This window comes from Conger conger, chromosome 2, assembly GCF_963514075.1.
Source record: "Conger conger chromosome 2, fConCon1.1, whole genome shotgun sequence".
Classification (NCBI taxonomy): Eukaryota; Metazoa; Chordata; class Actinopteri; order Anguilliformes; family Congridae; genus Conger; species Conger conger.
In genome coordinates, this window is record NC_083761.1 from 75115854 (window position 1) to 75139554 (window position 23701).

Here is a 23701-nt window from a genome sequence, read left to right on the forward strand (position 1 = left end):
TCTCATTCCCCAATTCATTACATTACATTACATTATTGGCATTTGGCAGACGCTCTTATCCAGAGCGATGTACAACAAAGTGCATACCCATAACCAGGGATAAGTTCGCTGAAAGACCCTAGAGGGAAGTACAATTTCAACTGCTACCTGTACAACAAAGATAAGGACGAGGGCCTATTTGAATTATTATTATTATTTTTTTAAACAAAGAAACAAACAACAGAGCAAAAGTGACCAAAGTTAACTATCCAAACACTGCTTACCTAGCCAACTAAAAATACCGATACACAAAGCAAGTCACAGAGACAACAATTAAGGTTCACATGGAGGTAGGGAGGGATGGGGAGAGGTGCTGCTTGAATTCACACACACCTACAGCAATTGGTTGCCATGCAAGGCACCAACCAGCTTGTCAGGAGCAATTGGGGGTTAGGTGTCTTGCTCAGGGACAATTCAGGGCACACCCAGGACGGGACTGAACTGGCAACCCTCTGACTGCCAGACGACTGCTCTTACCACCTGAGCCAATGTCGCTCTGAGCCAACTGCTCACCTCCTGAGTTAAGGTGTAAAAGCACACTGTACCTGGTACACCTATAGTATAGACACATACAAATGCACATATACACACACACACACACACATACATACACACACACACTTACATGAGTGCAAGCCCCAGGTAGTTGGCAGTGCTGCCCCAGTACATGGGGTTGTCCATCACATTGAAGGGGAAGCCAGTCACCTTTTGGTCCATGAGGATCCCAAAGTAGTCCCCTGAAAAGCAGCAAAAGACTGATGTGACATCAGCATGCTCATACGACTATAAGCCAATCACGAGCCAAACGTAACACGCTTTCAGATCCTCAAACGTGACACATTTACTCAACCAATCGATATCCACCCTCAAACCCAACAGGACCAATCAATGTCCACCCTCACATTTACCACATTTACGTAACAAATCGCTGTCATTCACAAAGCAGGTTAAGAGAGCCAATCAGTATCCACTCTGAAATTCAGAATACTTAAAGCAGAACAGCCGGTTCTCTGACTGCGGTGGAGTCGGAATTTCTGACAAAAATCCCAGCGGTCCGAACGTGAGGGAAATCTGGCTGCGCAAGGCAACGAGAGCAGGTGATCTCAAATGAATGTCCAACCCCCTAACACCTGGATCTGGGGCATGTGAACCGAACGACTCTCCAGCACCACGGGAGGACTGGCTGCAGCTACGTAACCCGACAATCACACACCACTATCACGCAGCTCTTTATCCCAGCGGATAATCACAGATAACCACCAACACCCCCCTTCAACCCACCGCACTTCTCAAATAACTGAATTTGACCTATTTTTGTGACAGAAGGGAAAAGAAACTCACACCCGGAAAAATGGAAATCCTTCAAACTGTTCAGCTCAGCAGGATCAAGTTCTTTGTTGCCCTGTCAGAGGCATAATTTATTGGGTTGCATAACAAATAAACCCATAATTTAGTGGCCAAATCACTGCAATTTGCGCTGGGGGACCGTTTCAAAGAACAACATTGAAGTTACCCGTTAGGAAGAAGTTCAAAACTACACTGGCCACAATGGACCTTCTCTTTTTTGATATGCAAGGCAACTATAATGTTAGCTATGATGGCATGGATACATGCCCTCAGTGACTTGTCATTATCTTAACTTGGGGAAATGCCTAATGGGAATTGTAGTACAATGGCAAATAGAAACACTTATCATAGGGCATATATAAGCATAAAAAAAGTATTTTTTAGATAGCAGCAAAACAAATGAAGCAACATTTGGTTAGAATTGGTAATGAGATTTTGGAAATGAAATTTGGTAACCACAGGAGTAATGAGTAGCAACTTAGCAACTGAACTGAACTGAACAAATTTCCCATTTGAGCAGATGTTGCTTCACACATAAACATAAAGGTGGATCATGTTCTGTTGAAGGGATGTTGGTCTGCGCACACAGGCTGAATGAATAGAAATTAGGCATTAGAGGCCAGCTGTGAGTTAAATTGGGTTGGGGCTGCGTATTACGTACACGGCGAACGGGAGCCATCTAGACTTGACCCAGTTCCGGCTCCCATTCCACCCTGGGATCTGGGAGCAAAGACTCTGATTGTTGTGTGTGTTTGCGTGTGCGTGTGTGTGTGTGTGTGTATGTGCGTGTGCGCAAGTGTGTGCGTGTGCGTGCGTGCGTGCAAAGGCCCAGGACAGTACCATTAACCCACTGTGCTGTCCGTAGAGGGAGGGGGACAAGCCTCCATGTACACACACACATACACACACACACACACACATGCAGACGTGCATGCACAAACACCAAAAGCATACCACACACACACACAGGTCGTACCTGGCTTAAATGATAAATTAACTGCATTTATATAACACTTTTAATAACGGTTTATTTTACAGCCCGTTAATTACCTAGCATTTACTGGGTAAGTACACAGCTACTTGTGTAATTATTAGGCAACAACAGGTTACATAATAAGCACCTGGTATTTACACAGTAACACTGTAAAATAAAGAGTTACGACACTTTTTTCCAGCAATTATGGCTACACAACGGTTTTACAATGAATGCCTCTCATTCACACAGAAACGTATACACCCAACGACAAAAGGCAGCCATGATGCAAAGCACCAGCGAGCTCGTCGGGAGCAGTTGGGGGATCTGGAATAGTGCTGAAGGACACTTGACACATTTTGCCAAGAGGCCCAGGCACGGAAGCAGCAGCCGGATGAGCGCGGACTGGGCGGTTCTACGTTACAGGGCCCTGTATGATTTGTTTTTTTTTAGACAGGGTTATAAGCTGTGACCAGGTGCTAAAGAATGCTAGAGCAGGCCTCTGGTGACTCTGGTCCACCCTGCCGCTCGGTGGAACACAGTTTGGAAATCCTCACCCAGGAAGGTTCCGGTGAATCCCAACGCCAGGAAGCTGCTGAGGACGAGGGCGAAGCCTGTGGCCATCAGGGCGGCGCCACCGTAGAACACCTGATCACTGTCCAGCCCCTCCCACCGGCCCTTCGCTTTTATAGCCACTGTGATGCTGCAGAGAGAGAGAGAGGGGGGGAGAGAGAGAGAGAGGGAGAGGGGGGAGAGAGAGAGGGAGAGGGGGGAGAGGGAGAGAGAGAGAGAGAGAGAGGGGGGGAGAGAGAGAGATTAAGAGAGAGGGAGAGGGGAGAGAGAGAGAGGGAGAGGGAGGGAGGGAGAGAGAGAGAGAGAGAGAGAGAGGGAGAGACAGAGAGAGAGAGAGAGAGGGAGAGACAGAGAGAGGGAGAGGGAGAGACAGAGAGAGGGAGAGGGAGAGGGGGGGAGGGAGAGAGAGAGAGAGAGAGAGAGATTAAGAGAGAGGGAGAGGGGGGAGGGAGAGAGAGAGAGGGGGGGAGAGAGAGAGAGAGAGAGGGGGCGAGAGAGAGAGAGATTAAGAGAGAGGGAGAGGGGGAGAGAGAGAGAGAGAGAGAGAGAGGGAGAGGGAGAGAGAGAGAATATTTACATTCTATTTGGCATGATGGTCTATTGCTAAACCTTATGTATGATGTAATTAAATCAATGTATACAAACAACAAATGTCAAGTTAAAATTGGAAATCGAGAAAATATTCAATTCATGTAAATGAATTGGCAACACTACTTGGAAAATCTCCAGCACCTGGTCTCACCAAATATGACTTCAAAGCTAAATTCCTACAAAGCTAATTCCTTTTGTCAGACCTGGGCCCTGACAATAAACCACACAAAAACTAAAGCTTAAGCAACAAAGATCCAGACATTTGGGACTGAAAATACCTATCACACTACTATCACACATACCACACAAATGACACATATTTAGGATTAAGTTTGACAGGAAGTTTTAATTTGGCTGTGAATTAACTGAAAAAAGGCATTATATGCCAATAAAAGGCATTTCACATAGAAACACCAAATGGCATTTGGCTCAAAATGTTCTAATCCGTAATTGAACCAATTGCACTTCATGGCACTGAGATGTTGGGCCCACTCACATAACACAAATTTGTAAAATGGGACAAACATCTAATTGAGACCCTGTATGCAGTGAGAGCTCTCTAAAAATATCCTCAGGTTTCAGAAGGAAACCACAAATAATGCATGCAAGGCAGGAATAGGCCAATATCCACTACTAATTCATATTCAGAGAAGAGAAATCTAAATGTGGAAACATTTAAAAATGAGTGACCCCCACTGCTGTCATTACCAAGCCTTCAAATGCCAAGAGGTGAATATAAGAGTCCCCCCAGTCAGCTGCCCCTGGGACTCTAGGGAAACTAATAGTTCTAATAACAGAGCAGTGACATCCTTTGGGCTATAATAGAGTATTCGACCAACCACAATTATAATGAAACAAAAGGAAAATATTTGACCGATTGGAAACAAATGTCAAGACCAAAACAAGCTTCATTGCTGTTTGGCCTGAAACAGACGGTATATCATGACTCTCTCTCATACACACACACATACACACACACTGTACAACACTCACTTTACATAAACTCTATCTATACAGCTGGATATCAAGTTGGCATCAGAGAAGTGAATAAGTAGTAAGCAATTTATTGTCATTTGTCATAGGAAAATAACAAAATATAGAGCCCCAGGAACTATGGCGCTATGTAAAACAGTAATAAAACCAGCAGCCTATAACCTTGTGGCTAAGGTACATAGCTGGGATCCGGAAGGTTGGTGGTTCAAACCCGGTGTAGCCACAATAAGATCCGCGCAGCCGTTGGGCCCTTGAGCAGGGCCCCACGTTGCCTGCCCTGCTTTACAGTACTCTAACCAACTGTAGGTTGCTTTGGATAAAAGTATCCGCTAAATAACCAATGTAATGTTAAAAAGAATAACAGAAGGCGGAAAGAAACATGAAGGCATACAGGATTATGGGTAAGAAATGTGCTAGAGACAGGGAGTCATGGATCAGGAAGTGCTCTGAAGCCCAGCTGGAACGAATTGTTGCACAGCTGGAGAATTCTCTAGAAGAGTCTCAAAGCTTCTGTAGAACAGAGCTTTCGTCATGGACAGGCAACCTGCCATAGTTGTATAAGCCATAAAGTGGCAGCACTTGCTTATTAACCTACTTCTCTTTCAGTTTGTTTCCTTTGTGTGAGAGATGTAGCACGTCTCTGTGACTCACGGAAAGGTAAATCACAGAACCGCCCAGGAGGACTACGGCTCACAGGTTAGCGTGGGCAAGGTGCTGGATTCTCTTTCAGTTCCACTGACCCTCCGCCCCGATTATTGCGCCGGTTGTGTGCGCACTGCATCGCGCTCAATTATGCCAACATGGCCACTGTAAGCGAAATTTCCTCAAGGGAACCATGACATGCGCCTTTGAACTAAAATAAGGTTATTATTATTATTACGGCAGCGATTACTATTATAAATGCACTTATGATAGCAGCTACTGACGTCTGGCGAAGTGGACGGGAAGACGTACTTCCCTTTTAGTCTTTAGCTTTATTCTGCTTGTACTTAGGCTTTTGAGTAGGTTATGCGTGTTGCTGATGACTTTCCTCAACCCGTGGGCACTGCGGGAGGAAACTTCTCAGAATTTTGTGTGACACCATCCTGGGAGGGGTACTCATGAGGAATGTTGGGAGAATACGCAAGCTAAATATCACCATCAACTGGTCTGATACACTGGTCTGATACTAGACATTATGTCTAGGGCAGTGAATCATCACTGCCCTAGACATAATGAGTTCAGGACATTATTATATTCTGTGAATTTATATTATTTTATTATACACACTGTGGGCCACCATATTTGGGCAAAAAACTTTCTTGATTTGGCTCTGCACTTCACAATTATAAAAAAAGCTATTCACATGAGGTTAAAGTGCACCTTCTCAACTTTTATAAGGATATTCTGTGAGCATATTCCACATCTTGTGGAAATGACAGCACATTTTATACATACCCCACATTTTAGGGCACCATAATGTTCAGGACATGTATAATGAAAGGTCCAACAGGTCATTTCAGACTTCAAACGGTCATGAGAGGAACTGCAGCACAAAACCACAACACTGTTTATCCCTCCCCCGTCTCTGCGAACGCGCTGATTATTTCAAGTGTTAGGCAGAAATCCTGAGGAACAGAAGGACACATCTTGCTTTCTCCTGACCTCTCTCTCAGTCTCCACCTCCTCACTCCCACTCTTACCTTCAAATTCAAATATGAAAAGTAAAGCATCAAATTCTTCACGCTTTACCATTTTCTTCATGCTTCTCCCACTCTCTCCCGGATTGTGATGGACAGCAGCAAAATTCTAGTCTACTCTCTTGCGTCAACGGGACGAGACACAATTTAAAAACACTTACAAATCACATTAAAAGCCAGGTCTGAATACTGAATAGTTTCCTTTTAATATGGAGGCTGCTCTTTCCATTCCTTTCAGCTAATAACAGTGGAGTGGATGCTTTTTCTTTTGACAGAATTGTAATAAATTACCTGTCGCATCACAAGGCTTGAACCAGAACTGTGTTACGCAAGCGCACCCAATGGGACGTGTTTTTGTTTTGAATTACACTGCGGCAGCAGACGTCTTTGCTGATACTTTCCTTTTCATACGCAGTCCCTGCTGATAATCTTCCTCGCTACAATGTCAATACCACAGTCATGATGAAACAGTCACGACAGAGAATAGAAAGCTTGTGTGCTCTCCCACCCAAGTTCAACTACCCCAACAACAGGCCCAGCAATAACCCTACTCAACACTAAGACTAATCCAACACTGACATCCCCCTACCCCAACGTCAATCAACCTCAACACCATCTGAAAACTCCTACAAGTACAATACAGAGCATATGCATATCAAATTAATTATTTGGCCAGAGATTAACTCAAATCTATCCGCATATTTTAAAATAATTTTCATTCCCATATATGAGAAAAATATTAGGTTATTGACAGACCGTCTCCAAAAAGGATCCCAAACTCCAGTCCTGGAGCCCTGCATGCTCCCTGAGTCCTTTGTAAGAGAAGCCTTGTAAACCAGGTTTGCGCAATTACGTTACATCCATTTAGCAGAAGCTCCAATCGAGAGGAAAGAGAACACAAGTGCATTCACCTGATTTATATGAGCTACAGTGCCAGACGTGCTAACAACATTCCCATACCAGTGAGTGTATGTGCAGCATCAATAAAGCACTGGAATGCACAAACAGACACACACTCACACACAGACATGAGCACATACACATGGGCAGGCTCATAGACACACAAACACGCAGATATATACACACACACACACACACACACACACACAGGTGCCAGTGCAGACACAAACTCACTCACACCCATATGTGCACTCACTTAAGCACTCACTGAGCCTAACAAAACTTCCCAGAGTCTCACATTGTGGTGGGGGCAGACATCAGTAGCAGTGAGTGAGTGAGTTCATTCCCAGGCTTTACATGACACAGACTGAGAAGCGTCTAGAAATGGCATTGTTCTTGGGGCCTCTGAAATACACACAGTGAGCACTTTTTTACGTATTTATTACTTATTTTTTAGACTTATCGGTCTTCTGCAGCTGTAGCCTATCCACTGAAGAGATTTGACGCATTGTATGTTCAGAGTTGCTCTTCTGCATACCACTGTTGTAAAGAGTGGTTATTTGCGTTACTGTCACCTTCCTGTCAGCTTTGACCAGTCTGGCCATTCTTCTCTGACCTCTCTCATTAACAAGGAATGTTTTCTTGTTTTTCGGACCATTCTCTGCAAACTCTAGAGACTGTTGTGTGTGAAAATCCCAGGAGATCAGCAGTTTCTGAGATACTCAATCCCGGTACCTGTCACGTTTTATGCTTGTCACGTCATGTTTCATGTTTAGTTATTGTCTTTGTTATTTTACTGTCATGTCACGTATTATGTTAGTCTAGTCTCACCACGTTTTTATGTTTTATTTCTTGTTACGTTTTATTTTCATGCCATGTTACGATCCATGTTTAGGTCTTGCTACGATGTATTTTCTAGTCTTGTCATGTCATGTTATATATGTCACCGTTTTGCAAACTTGTTATGTCACGATTTATGTTTGATTCATGTTATGTTGTTCTGTTCATTGATTAGCAAACTCTTTCGTGTCTTTCTGCAAACCTTGCATTCATGCTTTCTCTCTCTCCCTTGCTGTCGCTTCCCTAAGTGTTTCATTTTCCTGAGTCTACTTACTAATCTACTAACGTTAGATCAGGATTGGGTAATACTAACATTCTAACCATGTGTTCATGTTTACCTTACGTTTCTTGTGCATGTCATTTACTAATTTACTAACACTAGGGCACGATAGGTTTATTACTAACAATGACTAATTATCTTGTTAATTTGTCAATCCTCCACACCTGATTTGCATTCGCATACTGCTCTCAAGCTAATTGTCTGCACCTGTCTACACCTGCATATAAGCTCAGTGTTCATGTCATGTCTTGCCGAAATTGTTGCCTCCTGTTCGTCAGTGCACTTTCGAGCATTTTAGTCAAGCCTGTTACGATCCAAGCCTGTTTATTGACCAAAGATTATTGACTTCTGTTTTGTTGACCACTGCCTGCCTGTACCACAAACTTTTGCCTGCTGTCTTTGTGCTTTTGCCCCGCAGAGAGGACTTCGGTCTTGACTCTTGCACCGCCTTCGACTCCGAGCCTGCCTGCCATCCGTCTGCACTACTGCCCCACTGACAGCTTTCATGGTGACTGGAGTTTTTGCATGGTTTACCGATTTCGAGACTGCCTTCTCCCTCGGTACTGTACTTTGATTTTTGGCTGGATTACCCGTGTATGAAATTGCTTTCTACTACGCTCATTGGACAATCCCTTATTAAAGCCATGACAGGACTTTATCGCTCCTTTGTTTGTCTGAGTCATGCATTTTGGGTCCAACCCCTACGCACCCGTCTCAGTACCAAGAATCATTCCACGGTCAAAGTCACTTAGATCACATTTCTTCCCCATTCTGATATTTGGTCTGAAAAACAGCTGAACCTCTTGACCACATCTGCATGCTTTTATGTATTTAGTTGCTGCCATGACTGGCTGATTAAATATTTGTATTAGCAAGCTGGTGTACCAACCTACCTAATAAAGTGGTCACTGAGTGTATGTCAGTTTTAAAAAGGCAGAAAGCAGAGTTCCCGGATCGATACAGAACAGAAGGTCAGTTGGCAGCTAACCCAGGCCTGCATCATCACTGACATGATAGCCTGCAGTAAAGCCCAGCTGCTGACCCACTTTCGCCGCTGAACGCTGACAACAATGGCTGAGTTACCTTCACATCCATGCAAAGCCAAAAATCAAATACCGTTGTCAGCATCTGCTGGTGAATTTCCATGAAAGAAAAGAGAGTAAACAGGAAGTCGCTGTGAATCGTAAGAATAACGAAGCCTATTCTTCTCCGATGATGGCATTAGACATTGTGCATGCACACTGGCAGCGCACACAAAGCACAGAGATAGTAGCCGAGGCCTTGACACACATTGGAATGAACACACAGTCAGAAAGACATGTTATGCTAAACAGAAAAGTGTGCATGTGCACAACTAAATGCAAAGTGTAATTATTATCGGATGGTCACCTAACACCTCAATCGTACCGAATGATCAAGGGGGGTTAGGAAGCCCATACTGAATGATTAAGGGGGGTTCACTGTCTGCTTTGCTGACAATTACCATTTGGTTTCCTTGGTCACATCATATGCATACAAATGTCTGCCTGTCACCCAATCGGGGACAAGTACCTGCATTTTACTTCAGGAGGTTTTGGGCATAAAAGCTCATTCCTTTCTAACATGAGTTTCTAATTGAACTGCCTTGCTTTTACCCGGTATGCTTCATACTGTATACTATTTTTGCTATATTAATAAATTGTTGTTTACCTGAATATTGGACTACAAGTTTTACTTCACAAAGGACCAAATTCCAACACCCACCGAACTGACCTGGTGAATCCTACTTGCAGGCTGTGGGTCTCCTGATAACCACGGATATACAGCCTTGTGAAGCTGGCAGGAATCAAATGTCAGATATACTTTATTGAATTCCGTGGGGTAATTTGCCCTCTGAATTTGACCCGTCCTAGTTACCTGGGCTGGGGGCCGAGTCCGGTTCTGAGTCCAGCGCCTCGATCATGGGGCAACGGCAGGAGCACACCTAGCCTGACACGCACGTCTTTCAATGTGGGAGGAAACCGGAGTGCCTGCAGAGAGGATCTGGCTGGCCGGCATTTCAACCCCGAACCTCCTTCTTGTTGATCACTCCACCACCGTGCTGACCAAGGCGGTGCTGCTGGGTGGCTCATCCTGCTACGGCACTGATCTAGAGCACAGATAAGCCCCACAGTCTGCCATTGGGTCTGGACTGTGCCTGGGTGGCCGGTTGGCCAATGGGGTGAGGCGGAACTGCAGTGACATCACACAGGGAGGGAGGGTCACAGCCAGCCAGGATGACTGAGTGCCTTATCGCCCACCAGTGACCCCTGCCGGTCGACGGAACGTTCGCAGATCGTATCCAGTGCAACTTGCATACTTTATGTTCGTTTAACATCCGTTCACTTTCAATTGAGGGCCCACTCAGGAAATTTCCACAGAATGTTTGTTTGCTTTTCGACCAAGGTTATGTGGATGGTAACCAAGTACCTCGGTGGATCATGGTACTTGTAGTATTTAACATCTTTCACTGGCATCTTGGTAACCTGTGCAACAACTTTGCTAAGTCCACAGAACTCACTGAGTTTCCATGGTGATGAATTGAGCAAAGACTCCAAAAGCCCATTATTAAAAACAAAAGAGAATGGAAAGCATATAAACCAATAGAATTATTCCATTTATTTTGCCACTGCAATAAACAAAATGTTCTTTCGTGCCGTCATTTGCTCTTTATTTCAAAGTCCCAGTATCAGCAAAACCGAAACAACACCCATCCCTGCATGCATCCCATTCACATGGCCGGCCATTTATGGAAACACTTCACATGAAGCACCTTCTCCAAGTGCCCCCACCTGGGAACCGAACCCACATCCCTAACAGTATGGTACAGTGCCACCCAGACAACGGGCTGTCCGGTTCCTGGGCTGACTGCTGTCACTGCTTGTTGAATCGTGCACTTTTAACCCTTTGATAATATTTTTTTCCAAAATGAACAGCAGCAATAACTCAGGTAGTAAAATAACACAAACACACAGTATTTTATGACAGCATTAGGGCAAGGAGTAGCTTCTTTTTTCATTTTCTTTTTCAGTATGTTTGTTTCAAGATTCCAAGTCAGTGTCCTAGAACTCTGATGCTTTCAATGCAGTGAACTGCAACCGCAAGTCCACTGCATCTTAGCCTGTTGTGCCACCATGGCTCCGTTGTGAACATTGACACTAGAGCGCTGGAGTGTCTGCGTTGCTGTGCAATTACACCCCCAAAACACTAGTTGGCGGTTGGGTTTCTATGCCACTGTGCTGAGATTCTTCCGGATTCTTAGTGTAATTCGAAACAACAAAAATACTGCCATTTCTGGGGAGGTGCACGTCAGAGCACCTCGGAGTAACACTTTAACTGAGACGAGACGGCTTGGAGAAGGCGTGTCACTCTCAGGGTCGCAAGATCCTACCGGGCCGCTGAGGGACGGGGCCGTAAGCCAGCTAGCACCAACTGGTTTAGATAGGGTATAATTGGCTACCAAATTGGGAGAAAAAGGGGAAACATTGGGGAAAAAATCTTGAAAAACAGTGCTGGGTAAACATGGCAGAATGCTAACGCCACTGTGGGCTGAATCTCTTCTGCTGCACGCCCACGGCTGAGCTCCCCCCGGCTGGCAGTCTGGCACTGCGGGGGTGTTTCTGTGCTTCTCACATGCTCTGCCCTGGGATGGATTCGGGAGAAGGTTCCGGTGGTTTAAACGGTAAGACCCTCCCACCACTCGCTGTGACATCAACCAGGCTTCCGGCAGGCCCAAATCACAAGTCCAGACAAAAACAGCAGCATGAGAGCGGACAAAGACCAGCATGACCACAAGACCACACAAACACTAGCATAGCCCCCCGGGCTAAACTTCTACAGGAGCCTTCAGACCGGAAGATATGCTGATAATACAGGCAATATTACAATTAAACTGCGCTTCTGGTATGGTATTATATTTCCATGTATTTTTAGTTGCTCCACTACAAAGCATAGTTTCCGCCACCAATATAGACCAGTTGTCTGAATGTGCTAAATCAAGATTTACAAATATAAAATGTTCAAATTTTAAAGTACACTCAGTATGTGTAAAAATAGAATTAACTTCAAACTTCAGCAAAGCTCACGAGGAACCTGGAATATCTCAAAAATATCACACATGCAAAGAACTGTCTGTCTGTACAAAATACACATTCCAAAATTAAAAGGACAGATTGTGTCAGAATTATTCTCCCGCACATTGCCAAGCTTTAACTAATAATTGCAAAGACGTGTTTTTATAAACGGATTATATTTTTACATTCACTGAATGTATATTTGCGGCATTGGAATCATTTGGCACAATTTGGCAGACATCACTAAGGGTAAATATAGCACATGATCCATGCACGAGCAACACTACATATCTGATCAGATTCTGCTACTCAACAAGCAAGAAAAAACAACGCTGACTCAACGCTGAATACAAACTGGCCACTGACAAAGGTGATACTCACAATTAATATGACAGCAATTCATTCCCATTGGCTGGGGACCTTTTTCTTTAGCTCTGCAGGCTACCTACTCAACTGTTCAACAGGTAGATAAATCCATTCAAGAATGGCCTCATCAACAAATTGCCCCACAATCCCAATATAAACCCCCAAACCTTTTTCATTATCATTTATAATTTATTATTAAACACAAACTCTCTAGGGAGGGGGGGAGCACTTTCAGGTACCCATATGCAAATGTTGGAAAAACAATTTTCAACCCTTGAATTAATTAGTAGCAAAGATAAGACACTCATGTGCAGAATTGTGCTGTTCATTATTTGAGCTGGGAAAAATTAATGAAAAACCGCACATTTTTAATGAATTAAATTAAAGTTATTTTTTAGCTTCAGCTCTCCATGTGAAGGCCTGGATATTCTTTACTCTTTCATTTGGTCTTTTCAAGTGTGAAAAGACAGGTGGCAGTGAAGCATCATTGTAATTACAGCTGCAGCTTTCAGCTTCATTTTTAATTCATTTCATTGTCCTCTCTCCGCGCTTCATCCCATTTCCTTTTTCCCGACATTTTCTGAGATATTCAACTAGCGTGTGAACGCGTTTATGGGTCGGACCAACAGTGTCCTGACTGCGATTGCTTGAGCCATAAACATGCATATTTAACTGGACAGGTGAACACAGCTTCAGTCTGAGCTATAGACATGCATATTTAACTGGACAGGCCACCATAGCTTCAGCTGACCGAAGCTTCTGAAGCCAAACATTGGAGCTGCCATTGAGGCGAATGGGGAATATCACTTCTGAAGATAAAATAAAACTTCCCCCGATGGCATTTCCTTCCATCACTGCCATTTACTGGAATATCACATTTCACTTCCATCTCCATTGAATGGCGGCAAGCTCTTTTGCACTCGACATGCGCAGGTCGAGGCTGCTACTACACCTGCTACATTGTGTTTCTAATGGGAGAATACGGCAGGCAACTGCAGTTGAGAGCCAGTGACACCCATGGAGACCTGCAAGAGAGATTCTGCCAGGACCATTACACCGGCGCCAAATACACCATTGCACGAAGCAGATGGACGAAAATAACTCCTGTTCAGGTACTGTCAGCGGTGCTGAGGACAAAAAAGCTGTATAATTCAACTCCCCCCCCCGCCCCATCTGACACACAGATCTCTACCCGTATCTCCGCCTGCCTGACCTCATCCCCCAGTGTAAGAACCCTCGGAGTGGTGATGGATAACAGGCTGTCCTTCTCTGAGAACATCGCAGCGGTGACCCGGGCATGCAGGTTCTTCCTGCACAACATCTGGAGAATCCATCCATCCCTCACCACCTACTCAACTCAGCTCCTCGTTCAAGCAATGATCCTGTCCCACTTGGACACACAGTAGTCCAGAATGCCGCAGCTCATCTGCTATTCAACGTGCCCAGACATTCTCACGTCAGTCCCCTGCTCAGCGACTTCCACTGGCTGCCTGTTATGGCTCGCATCAAATGTAAAACTTTGGTGCCCTCATACCATGCAGTTAAGGGAGCAGCCCCTGCACACATTCAATCACTAATCAGAACCTATACAACAGCCAGACCCCTCTGTTCAGCTATGTTTGGACCCCTGGCGCCTCCCCCTCACCGCACTTGCACTTCGCGGTCACAACTGCTGTCTGTTCTGGCCCCAAGGTGGTGGATTGACCTTCCTGTGGATGTCAGAACAGCAGAGGGTATTCGAGCTGCCAACTGTGGTATGCCAGTTGATAAACTGATGTACTTTTCAAGGGTTCAAGTAGTATCTGTGTGATCATGCTAGGGCTCAGAACAGTACTTTCCTCGAGGGTCCTCAGCACTTGTCCTGGGGTTTTATTTGCACTTTATTTCACGTGGCTCTGGATAGGAGCATCTGCTAAATGTCTATAATGCACTGTAATGTAATGCCATGAGACCCCCATCACCATCCTTCCCAGGCATCAAGCAAACGTCTCTGTGCTTTTAGTGTCCTACAGAGTGTCCTTATGGAGTGTCTGTAGCTTTCCAGGACCAGACGTGCGTTCAAGACTGCAAATGTTTGCAGCGAACAGTTACTTCTGAACGATTTTAAATGCACATTCCATTTAGTTCGCCACCAACCTCTTAATACAAATGGATGGTCTAACAATGCCAGCTAGCTCAGTCGTTGACAAATATTACCCATTTCCATAACAAGACCAGGGTTGAGGACCCCAGCAGACCCTCTGGCTCTCCAGGGTCAGGGTTGGGGACCCCAGCAGACCCTGTGGCTCTCTCTCTCTATGCACTGGCTGACTGCACAGTAAAAATCTTGGGGTTGGCCTGCAGGAAGTAGAAACATGCTGCCTGTCGCCCGTTTGCCTTTCCAAACCTACACGCATCTTCCTGACACATCCATCACAAAAAAAACGAACAAAAACCAACCAAAAAAGGAAATTTTATGAAATACAAAGTGCATTACTCCACGTTGCCATGGCAAAGTTTGACGTGCTCTTGCGCATTACAGGTCCAGTGGTATAGGCACAGTGACTCATCTACCTAAAAGCCAACATGTTGCCATGGTACTTTCTTAAATTTACAGCCTGTAACCAGGGGGTTGCAGGAGGGGGGCAACATATGGGTTGGTGAAATTACAGCAGCAGATCTAAGGGGAGTTAAAAACGTGGCTTCAAAATGCACTCATACCCACTGCAGAAGTGTTATGGTGCTCATACGTGTGCAGTTGTGTCCTTGTGCACTTGCGTTACTTGCGCATTTCTGTTTGCAGGTGTACAGGCATGCATTGATCAAAAAGAGAGAGAGAAAGAGACAGAGAGCGAGACGGACAAAGAGAGAAAGGGAGAGAGGGGAAGAAAGAAGGAGGGAGAGAACACGAGAGAGGGAGAGGGAGTGTGAGGGATAGAGGGAAAGAGAGCGAGAGTGCAGCTGACCTGTGACTGCGGTACACATTGAGAAGGATAATGAGGAGCCCCAGGAAGTAACAGGCCACATAGGGCCCCCCAAACAGCCTGGTCAGACCCCGGGTCCGGTGCTCCCACCTGGCCACCTACAGGAGACAACAACACTGTGAGACAACACTACAAAACAACACTGGGAGACAACACTACAAAACAACTCTGTGAGCTAACACTACAAAACAACTCTGTGAGACAACACTACAAAACAACTCTGTGATAGCCCTACAAAATAAACACTGAAACATCTAAAGCCCTAAACCACCAAACACTTTGTTAACATGAAGAGAAATGAGAAAAAATTGAAATTCGATTTTCTTTTTTTTTAAATTGCGGCCTATTTTAAGAACAGGAACAAAAGCTGGAAACAGTTGTTTTCCTCTGCTCCCTGACAGCACATCACCTGTCCACAGGGAAAGGAAGCTGGCTTCAGATTCCAGGCAGTATGCCACAAAATATTGACCTTGCAAGTCATTAAATTTATCAGAACCTTTGTTCCAATACTCATGCTGACTTCTTGACTCATTGAATGGCACTGTATTTGGTAGACCTTGTTAAGGCAAATATTTAATCAGCCAATCATGTGGCAGCAACCAAATGCATAAAAGCATGCAGACGTGATGAAGAGGTTGAGCTGTTCAGACCAGAATGGGGAAGAAATGTGATCTAAGTGACTTTGACCATGCCAGACAGGGTGGCTTGAGCATCTCAGAAACTTCTGATCTCCTGGGAGTTTGCATAAAATGGTGTGAAAAACAAAAAACCAGTGACCAGCAGTTCTGCAGACAGAAACGCGTTGTTAATGAGAGAGGTCAGAGAAGGGCCAGACTGGTCAAAGCTGACAGGAAGGTGACAGTAACTCAAATAACCACACATTACAAACGTTTTTGCAGAAGAGCATCTCTGAACACACCATCAAACCTCTAAGTGGATAGGCTACAGCAGCAGAAGAAACTGTGTTTGGTACTGTTTTTAGGATTTAAGCCAAGTTTCAAAGCTGACAGCAACTTTTACCCGGGCTAACCCTGAAAACCGGACCCCACGTCTCCACCGTACGCTTTCCTAATGAGCACACAGAATGCATCACTCAAAACAGGCGCATTAAGTGCAGACTCTCTGCCAACAGAACACAGGGAAGGAGCATTTAATATGGCTAAAACTCTGCCGGAGCCAGAGGTAAGCAGATTAATCAGATTGGGATGCGTGACCAAAGAACAGCAAAACAAAGGCAGATGTGGATTACGTTTTTTTGTCCTGCATCTCCAAGAAAAGCACTTCACTCAATTAGTATTGAATCCTTCCTGCTCGCAAAAGAGGCCAGTAATTAGTGGTGCTCATCCAGTCACAGAGGAGACAGGTTGTCGAGGGATGGCCGCTGGTTCACCCGAGGACTCGACAGGTCTCCCAGCCGGAGCGGTGGGTAAACAGCCCACTGAAAGCAGACGATGGGTGTTTTGGTAAAAAGGGATGCTTTAATGAGGCGAGGTCAGAAGCTCGGAGGGGACATGTTGGTGGTGCACAGCCGCATACCAAAAACCCCTTTTTAAAAACCACAATCCTACACAACCCCCGCTACCCCGCCCGGACAAAAGAGCGCTCCTGTTTGCCTCCCGAGATAACGTTATGATGAAAGTGTTCACAAAGATTACAGTGTTTGAAAAAAAGGTCCTGTCAAAGTTGCAGTTATAAATAAAACACCATGGGCATGACGCACACAAACAAACAAACAGGCAGCATTCCCTGACGGCTGTCATTTATTTATTAAATTTCAAGTTGTAACATTCCTGGTATAAATGAATACAAATGACCCTCCACAACTGATTGAAAAAAACCTAAAGATTTAGTCTTAATCTCTTTGCATTCTGAGAATACTGAAAATGGAATGAATTCCACGAATGTAAATTGTTCACTGGAAGCTCTGCTTTTTTCATTTTTAAACATTTTTAAGGGAATTCAACCTTTTAAACATCACCATCACTCTATCCTGATTGATTTGGCTGATCGACTACCCTTCTCCCTGCGCACTGCGTGTGTGCGTGCATGCGTGCGTGCGTGCGTGCGTGAAAGTGCGGCAGTGAGCTTCACTATGGAATTGTCTTTTAGAGGTTTCCTTGGTATAATAGAATTTTCACCTGGCCTCTCTTCTAGACTCTTTTACAGTTAATTTCCCTCTCACTGCATTCACCAACTGCAACTGTAGCCCTGTGAGTCACTCTGGTAGAAGCTGGGGCGGCCTGTACCATAATGGTTAAGGTAATTGACTGGGACACACAAGGTCGGTGGTTCTAATCCCGGTGTAGCCACAATAAGATATGCACAGCCGTTGGGCCCTTGAGCAAGGCCCTCAACCCTGCATTGCTCCAGGGGAGGATTGTCTCCTGCTTAGTCTAATCAACTGTATGTCGCTCTGGATAAGAGCGTCTGCCAAATGCCAATAATGTAATGTAATGTAATGTAATGGTGTTGTTTAAATTGGTATTACTGAAATCAGAGTTACAGAATCTGGTGTTGTTGTTGAAGTTGGGATAACTGAAATCAGAGTTACAGAATCTGGTGTTGTTGAAGTTGGTATTACTGAAATCAGAGTTACAGAATCTGGTGTTGTTGAAGTTGGTATTACTGAAATCAGTTACAGAAACTGGTGCTGTTCCTTGGGCTCCACACAGTCAGTCATATTAGTAGTGACTTCTAAGAAATCTCAATTTACATATACTGGTTATGTTCTGAGAAAAAAAGATTGCTCTGAGATTAGTTTGGCTGACCAACGTCATGCAATCCTTCTTTAATATTAAATTACACTTTGGGGTGGGAGGCAAAAGAGAGAGGGGTATAGAGAGGGGAGACAGAAGGAGAAGAGAGAGTGAGAATGAGTCAGAGTGAGAAAGAGAGTTGCTCCTTTCTCATAACAGAAAGCGCCAGACTTTGACTGGCCCCCAAGAAACCAGTAGCAGCAGCAGCAGCAGTGGTATGACCAATTTGAGGAATATGGCCATACAAGTTGAAATTGGACTGCATCACCTTCCAGGATTTGCTGACTAAGTGACCTTTTCTGAGCTAACCAGACTTCTCCATTTGGCCCATTCTGATTGGCTTTTGGCCAGTCACCGTGGTGCTGTAGACGGGGGCTTTTTCACATGGGGTTTGAGCCACAGAAACAGGTTTGGACTGAAGACAGAGAGGTCTGCTGACTCATGCCTTATTCACTGTTACTGTGTGAATGTGTATCAGCCCTCCAACATTACTGGTCTTCATAAAGAAGAGGGAAGAAGGCCACAGATAATGAACACTTCAGGTAATGAGCTGTGTCATGTGATCAAAAGTGGAAAATACAGTCAGGAATTACTGCCATGTTCGATAAAGACTGGGAGAAATCATCACTGAGATACAGTACATAATGTTCGGGACAAAATACTTTTTTGATTTGGCTCTGTACTCTGTACGATTTTAGACGGGCCCGCCTGGCAGAGCATCACCAGCGAAGATACTCAGTGCCTGGTGATATGGGTCACAGACATCAAGCAGTCATTGCATACAAAGAATATTCAACAAAGAACAAAACAAAAACTACTGTCGTTTACTGAACATTAATGTGTCCCAAACATTATGGCGCCCTGAAATGGGGGGCTATGTATTAAAATGCTGTCATTTCTACATGGTGAATCCAAAATATATAAACATACCCTTTAAAAGATGAAAATATGCACTTTAACCACGTAACCATTAAATTGGGGACAACACAGCCAAATCAAGAAAAAAGTATGGAGAGCACTGTATACTGTAATTGTATTGTCATCAATATTTTTCAAATGATAAATGTACGCATTCTTTTTTTTAAGTCCCCCCTCTGCAACCCTCTGTCACATTAGTTCCAAAACATACCTTCCTCCCCTCTGTAACCCGTCCCAGTTAACCCAGTTTCCAAACACACCTTTCTCCACTCTAACCGATCAGTCAGCTCCATAACACACCTCTCTACCCTCTAACCCATCAGTCAGCTCCATAACACACCTTTCTCCACTCTGTACCCCATCAGTCACCTCCATAACACACCTTTCTCCCCTCTAACCCATCAGTCAGCTCCATAACACACCTTTCTCCCCTCTAACCCATCAGTCAGCTCCATAACACACCTTTCTCCCCTCTAACCCATCAGTCAGCTCCATAACACACCTTTCTCCCCTCTAACCCATCAGTCAGCTCCATAACACACCTTTCTCCACTCTGTACCCCATCAGTCAGCTCCATAACACACCTTTCTCCCCTCTGTACCCCATCAGTCAGCTCCATAACACACCTTTCTCCCCTCTGTACCCCATCAGTCACCTCCATAACACACCTTTCTCCCCTCTAACCCATCAGTCAGCTCCATAACACACCTTTCTCCCCTCTAACCCATCAGTCAGCTCCATAACACACCTCTCTACCCTCTAACCCATCAGTCAGCTCCATAACACACCTTTCTCCCCTCTAACCCATCAGTCAGCTCCATAACACACCTTTCTCCCCTCTAACCCATCAGTCAGCTCCATAACACACCTTTCTCCCCTCTGTAATCCATCAGTCAGCTCCATAACACACCTTTCTCCCCTCGAACCCATCAGTCAGCTCCATAACACACCTTCCTCCCCTCTGTAACCCGTCCCAGTTAACCCAGTTTCCAAACACACCTTTCTCCACTCTAACCGATCAGTCAGCTCCATAACACACCTCTCTACCCTCTAACCCATCAGTCAGCTCCATAACACACCTTTCTCCACTCTGTACCCCATCAGTCAGCTCCATAACACACCTTTCTCCCCTCTAACCCATCAGTCAGCTCCATAACACACCTTTCTCCCCTCTAACCCATCAGTCAGCTCCATAACACACCTTTCTCCCCTCTAACCCATCAGTCAGCTCCATAACACACCTTTCTCCCGTCTAACCCATCAGTCAGCTCCATAACACACCTTTCTCCACTCTGTACCCCATCAGTCAGCTCCATAACACACCTTTCTCCCCTCTGTACCCCATCAGTCAGCTCCATAACACACCTTTCTCCCCTCTAACCCATCAGTCAGCTCCATAACACACCTTTCTCCCCTCTGTAACCCATCAGTCAGCTCCATAACACACCTTTCTCCCCTCTAACCCATCAGTCAGCTCCATAACACACCTTTCTCCCCTCTAACCCATCAGTCAGCTCTATAACACACCTTTCTCCCCTCTAACCCATCAGTCAGCTCCATAACACACCTTTCTCCCCTCTAACCCATCAGTCAGCTCCATAACACACCTTTCTCCCCTCTGTAACCCATCAGTCAGCTCCATAACACACCTTTCTCCCCTCTGTACCCCATCAGTCACCTCCATAACACACCTTTCTCCCCTCTGTAACCCATCAGTCAGCTCCATAACACACCTTTCTCCCCTCTAACCCATCAGTCAGCTCCATAACACACCTTTCTCCCCTCTGTAACCCATCAGTCAGCTCCATAACACACCTTTCTCCCCTCTAACCCATCAGTCAGCTCCATAACACACCTTCCTCCCCTCTGTAACCCGTCCCAGTTAACCCAGTTTCCAAACACACCTTTCTCCACTCTAACCGATCAGTCAGCTCCATAACACACCTCTCTACCCTCTAACCCATCAGTCAGCTCCATAACACACCTTTCTCCCCTCTAACCCATCAGTCAGCTCCATAACACACCTTTCTCCCCTCTAACCCATCAGTCAGCTCCATAACACACCTTTCTCCCCTCTGTAACCCATCAGTCAGCTCCATAACACACCTTTCTCCCCTCTAACCCATCAGTCAGCTCCATAACACACCTTTCTCCCCTCTAACCCATCAGTCAGCTCCATAACACACCTTTCTCCCCTCTGTAACCCATCAGTCAGCTCCATAACACACCTTTCTCCCCTCTAACCCATCAGTCAGCTCCATAACACACCTTCCTCCCCTCTGTAACCCGTCCCAGTTAACCCAGTTTCCAAACACACCTTTCTCCACTCTAACCGATCAGTCAGCTCCATAACACACCTCTCTACCCTCTAACCCATCAGTCAGCTCGATAACACACCTTTCTCCCCTCTAACCCATCAGTCAGCTCCAGAACACACCTTTCTCCCTCTAACCCATCAGTCAGCTCCATACCACACCTTTCTCCCCTCCAACCCATCAGTCAGCTCCATAACACACCTTTCTCCACTCTGTACCCCATCAGTCAGCTCCATAACACACCTTTCTCCCCTCTGTACCCCATCAGTCACCTCCATAACACACCTTTCTCCCCTCTGTAACCCATCAGTCAGCTCCATAACACACCTTTCTCCCCTCTAACCCATCAGTCAGCTCCATAACACACCTTTCTCCCCTCTGTAACCCATCAGTCAGCTCCATAACACACCTTTCTCCCCTCTAACCCATCAGTCAGCTCCATAACACACCTTTCTCCCCTCTAACCCATCAGTCAGCTCCATAACACACCTTTCTCCCCTCTGTAACCCATCAGTCAGCTCCATAACACACCTTTCTCCCCTCTAACCCATCAGTCAGCTCCATAACACACCTTCCTCCCCTCTGTAACCCGTCCCAGTTAACCCAGTTTCCAAACACACCTTTCTCCACTCTAACCGATCAGTCAGCTCCATAACACACCTCTCTACCCTCTAACCCATCAGTCAGCTCGATAACACACCTTTCTCCCCTCTAACCCATCAGTCAGCTCCATAACACACCTTTCTCCCCTCTAACCCATCAGTCAGCTCCATAACACACCTTTCTCCCCTCTGTAACCCATCAGTCAGCTCCATAACACACCTTTCTCCCCTCTAACCCATCAGTCAGCTCCATAACACACCTTCCTCCCCTCTGTAACCCGTCCCAGTTAACCCAGTTTCCAAACACACCTTTCTCCACTCTAACCGATCAGTCAGCTCCATAACACACCTCTCTACCCTCTAACCCATCAGTCAGCTCCATAACACACCTTTCTCCACTCTGTACCCCATCAGTCAGCTCCATAACACACCTTTCTCCCCTCTAACCCATCAGTCAGCTCCATAACACACCTTTCTCCCCTCTAACCCATCAGTCAGCTCCATAACACACCTTTCTCCCCTCTAACCCATCAGTCAGCTCCATAACACACCTTTCTCCCCTCTAACCCATCAGTCAGCTCCATAACACACCTTTCTCCACTCTGTACCCCATCAGTCAGCTCCATAACACACCTTTCTCCCCTCTGTACCCCATCAGTCACCTCCATAACACACCTTTCTCCCCTCTAACCCATCAGTCAGCTCCATAACACACCTTTCTCCCCTCTGTAACCCATCAGTCAGCTCCATAACACACCTTTCTCCCCTCTAACCCATCAGTCAGCTCCATAACACACCTTTCTCCCCTCTAACCCATCAGTCAGCTCCATAACACACCTTTCTCCCCTCTGTAACCCATCAGTCAGCTCCATAACACACCTTTCTCCCCTCTAACCCATCAGTCAGCTCCATAACACACCTTTCTCCCCTCTGTAACCCATCAGTCAGCTCCATAACACACCTTTCTCCACTCTGTAACCCATCAGTCAGCTCCATAACACACTTTTCTCCCCTCTGTACCCCATCAGTCACCTCCATAACACACCTTTCTCCCCTCTGTAACCCATCAGTCAGCTCCATAACACACCTTTCTCCCCTCTGTAACCCATCAGTCAGCTCCATAACACACCTTTCTCCCCTCTAACCCATCAGTCTGCTCCATAACACACCTTCCTCCCCTCTAACCCATCAGTCAGCTCCATAACACACCTTTCTCCCCTCTAACCCATCAGTCAGCTCCATAACACACCTTTCTCCCCTCTGTAACCCATCAGTCAGCTCCATAACACACCTTTCTCCACTCTGTACCCCATCAGTCAGCTCCATAACACACCTTTCTCCACTCTGTAACCCATCAGTCAGCTCCATAAGACACCTTTCTCCCCTCTGTAACCCATCAGTCAGCTCCATAACACACCTTTCTCCCCTCTAACCCATCAGTCAGCTCCATAACACACCTTTCTCCCCTCTGTACC

The 23701-nt window shown here is 45.5% G+C and overlaps 1 protein-coding gene across 3 annotated transcripts in view; it reads right to left on the reverse strand.

The window, feature by feature from the left end:
• pemt (phosphatidylethanolamine N-methyltransferase) overlaps window positions 1–23701 on the reverse strand; it is a 55534-nt gene that overhangs the window by 18450 nt on the left and 13383 nt on the right. For all 3 annotated transcript variants that reach the window (XM_061230994.1, XM_061230993.1, XM_061230995.1), the window contains exons 3-5: window positions 15618–15733; window positions 2917–3062; window positions 665–776 (exon numbers count right to left, since the gene is read on the reverse strand). In XM_061230994.1, coding sequence (XP_061086978.1) covers window positions 665–776; window positions 2917–3062; window positions 15618–15733 — 374 coding nt within the window. The remainder of the gene's footprint in view (window positions 1–664; window positions 777–2916; window positions 3063–15617; window positions 15734–23701) is intronic.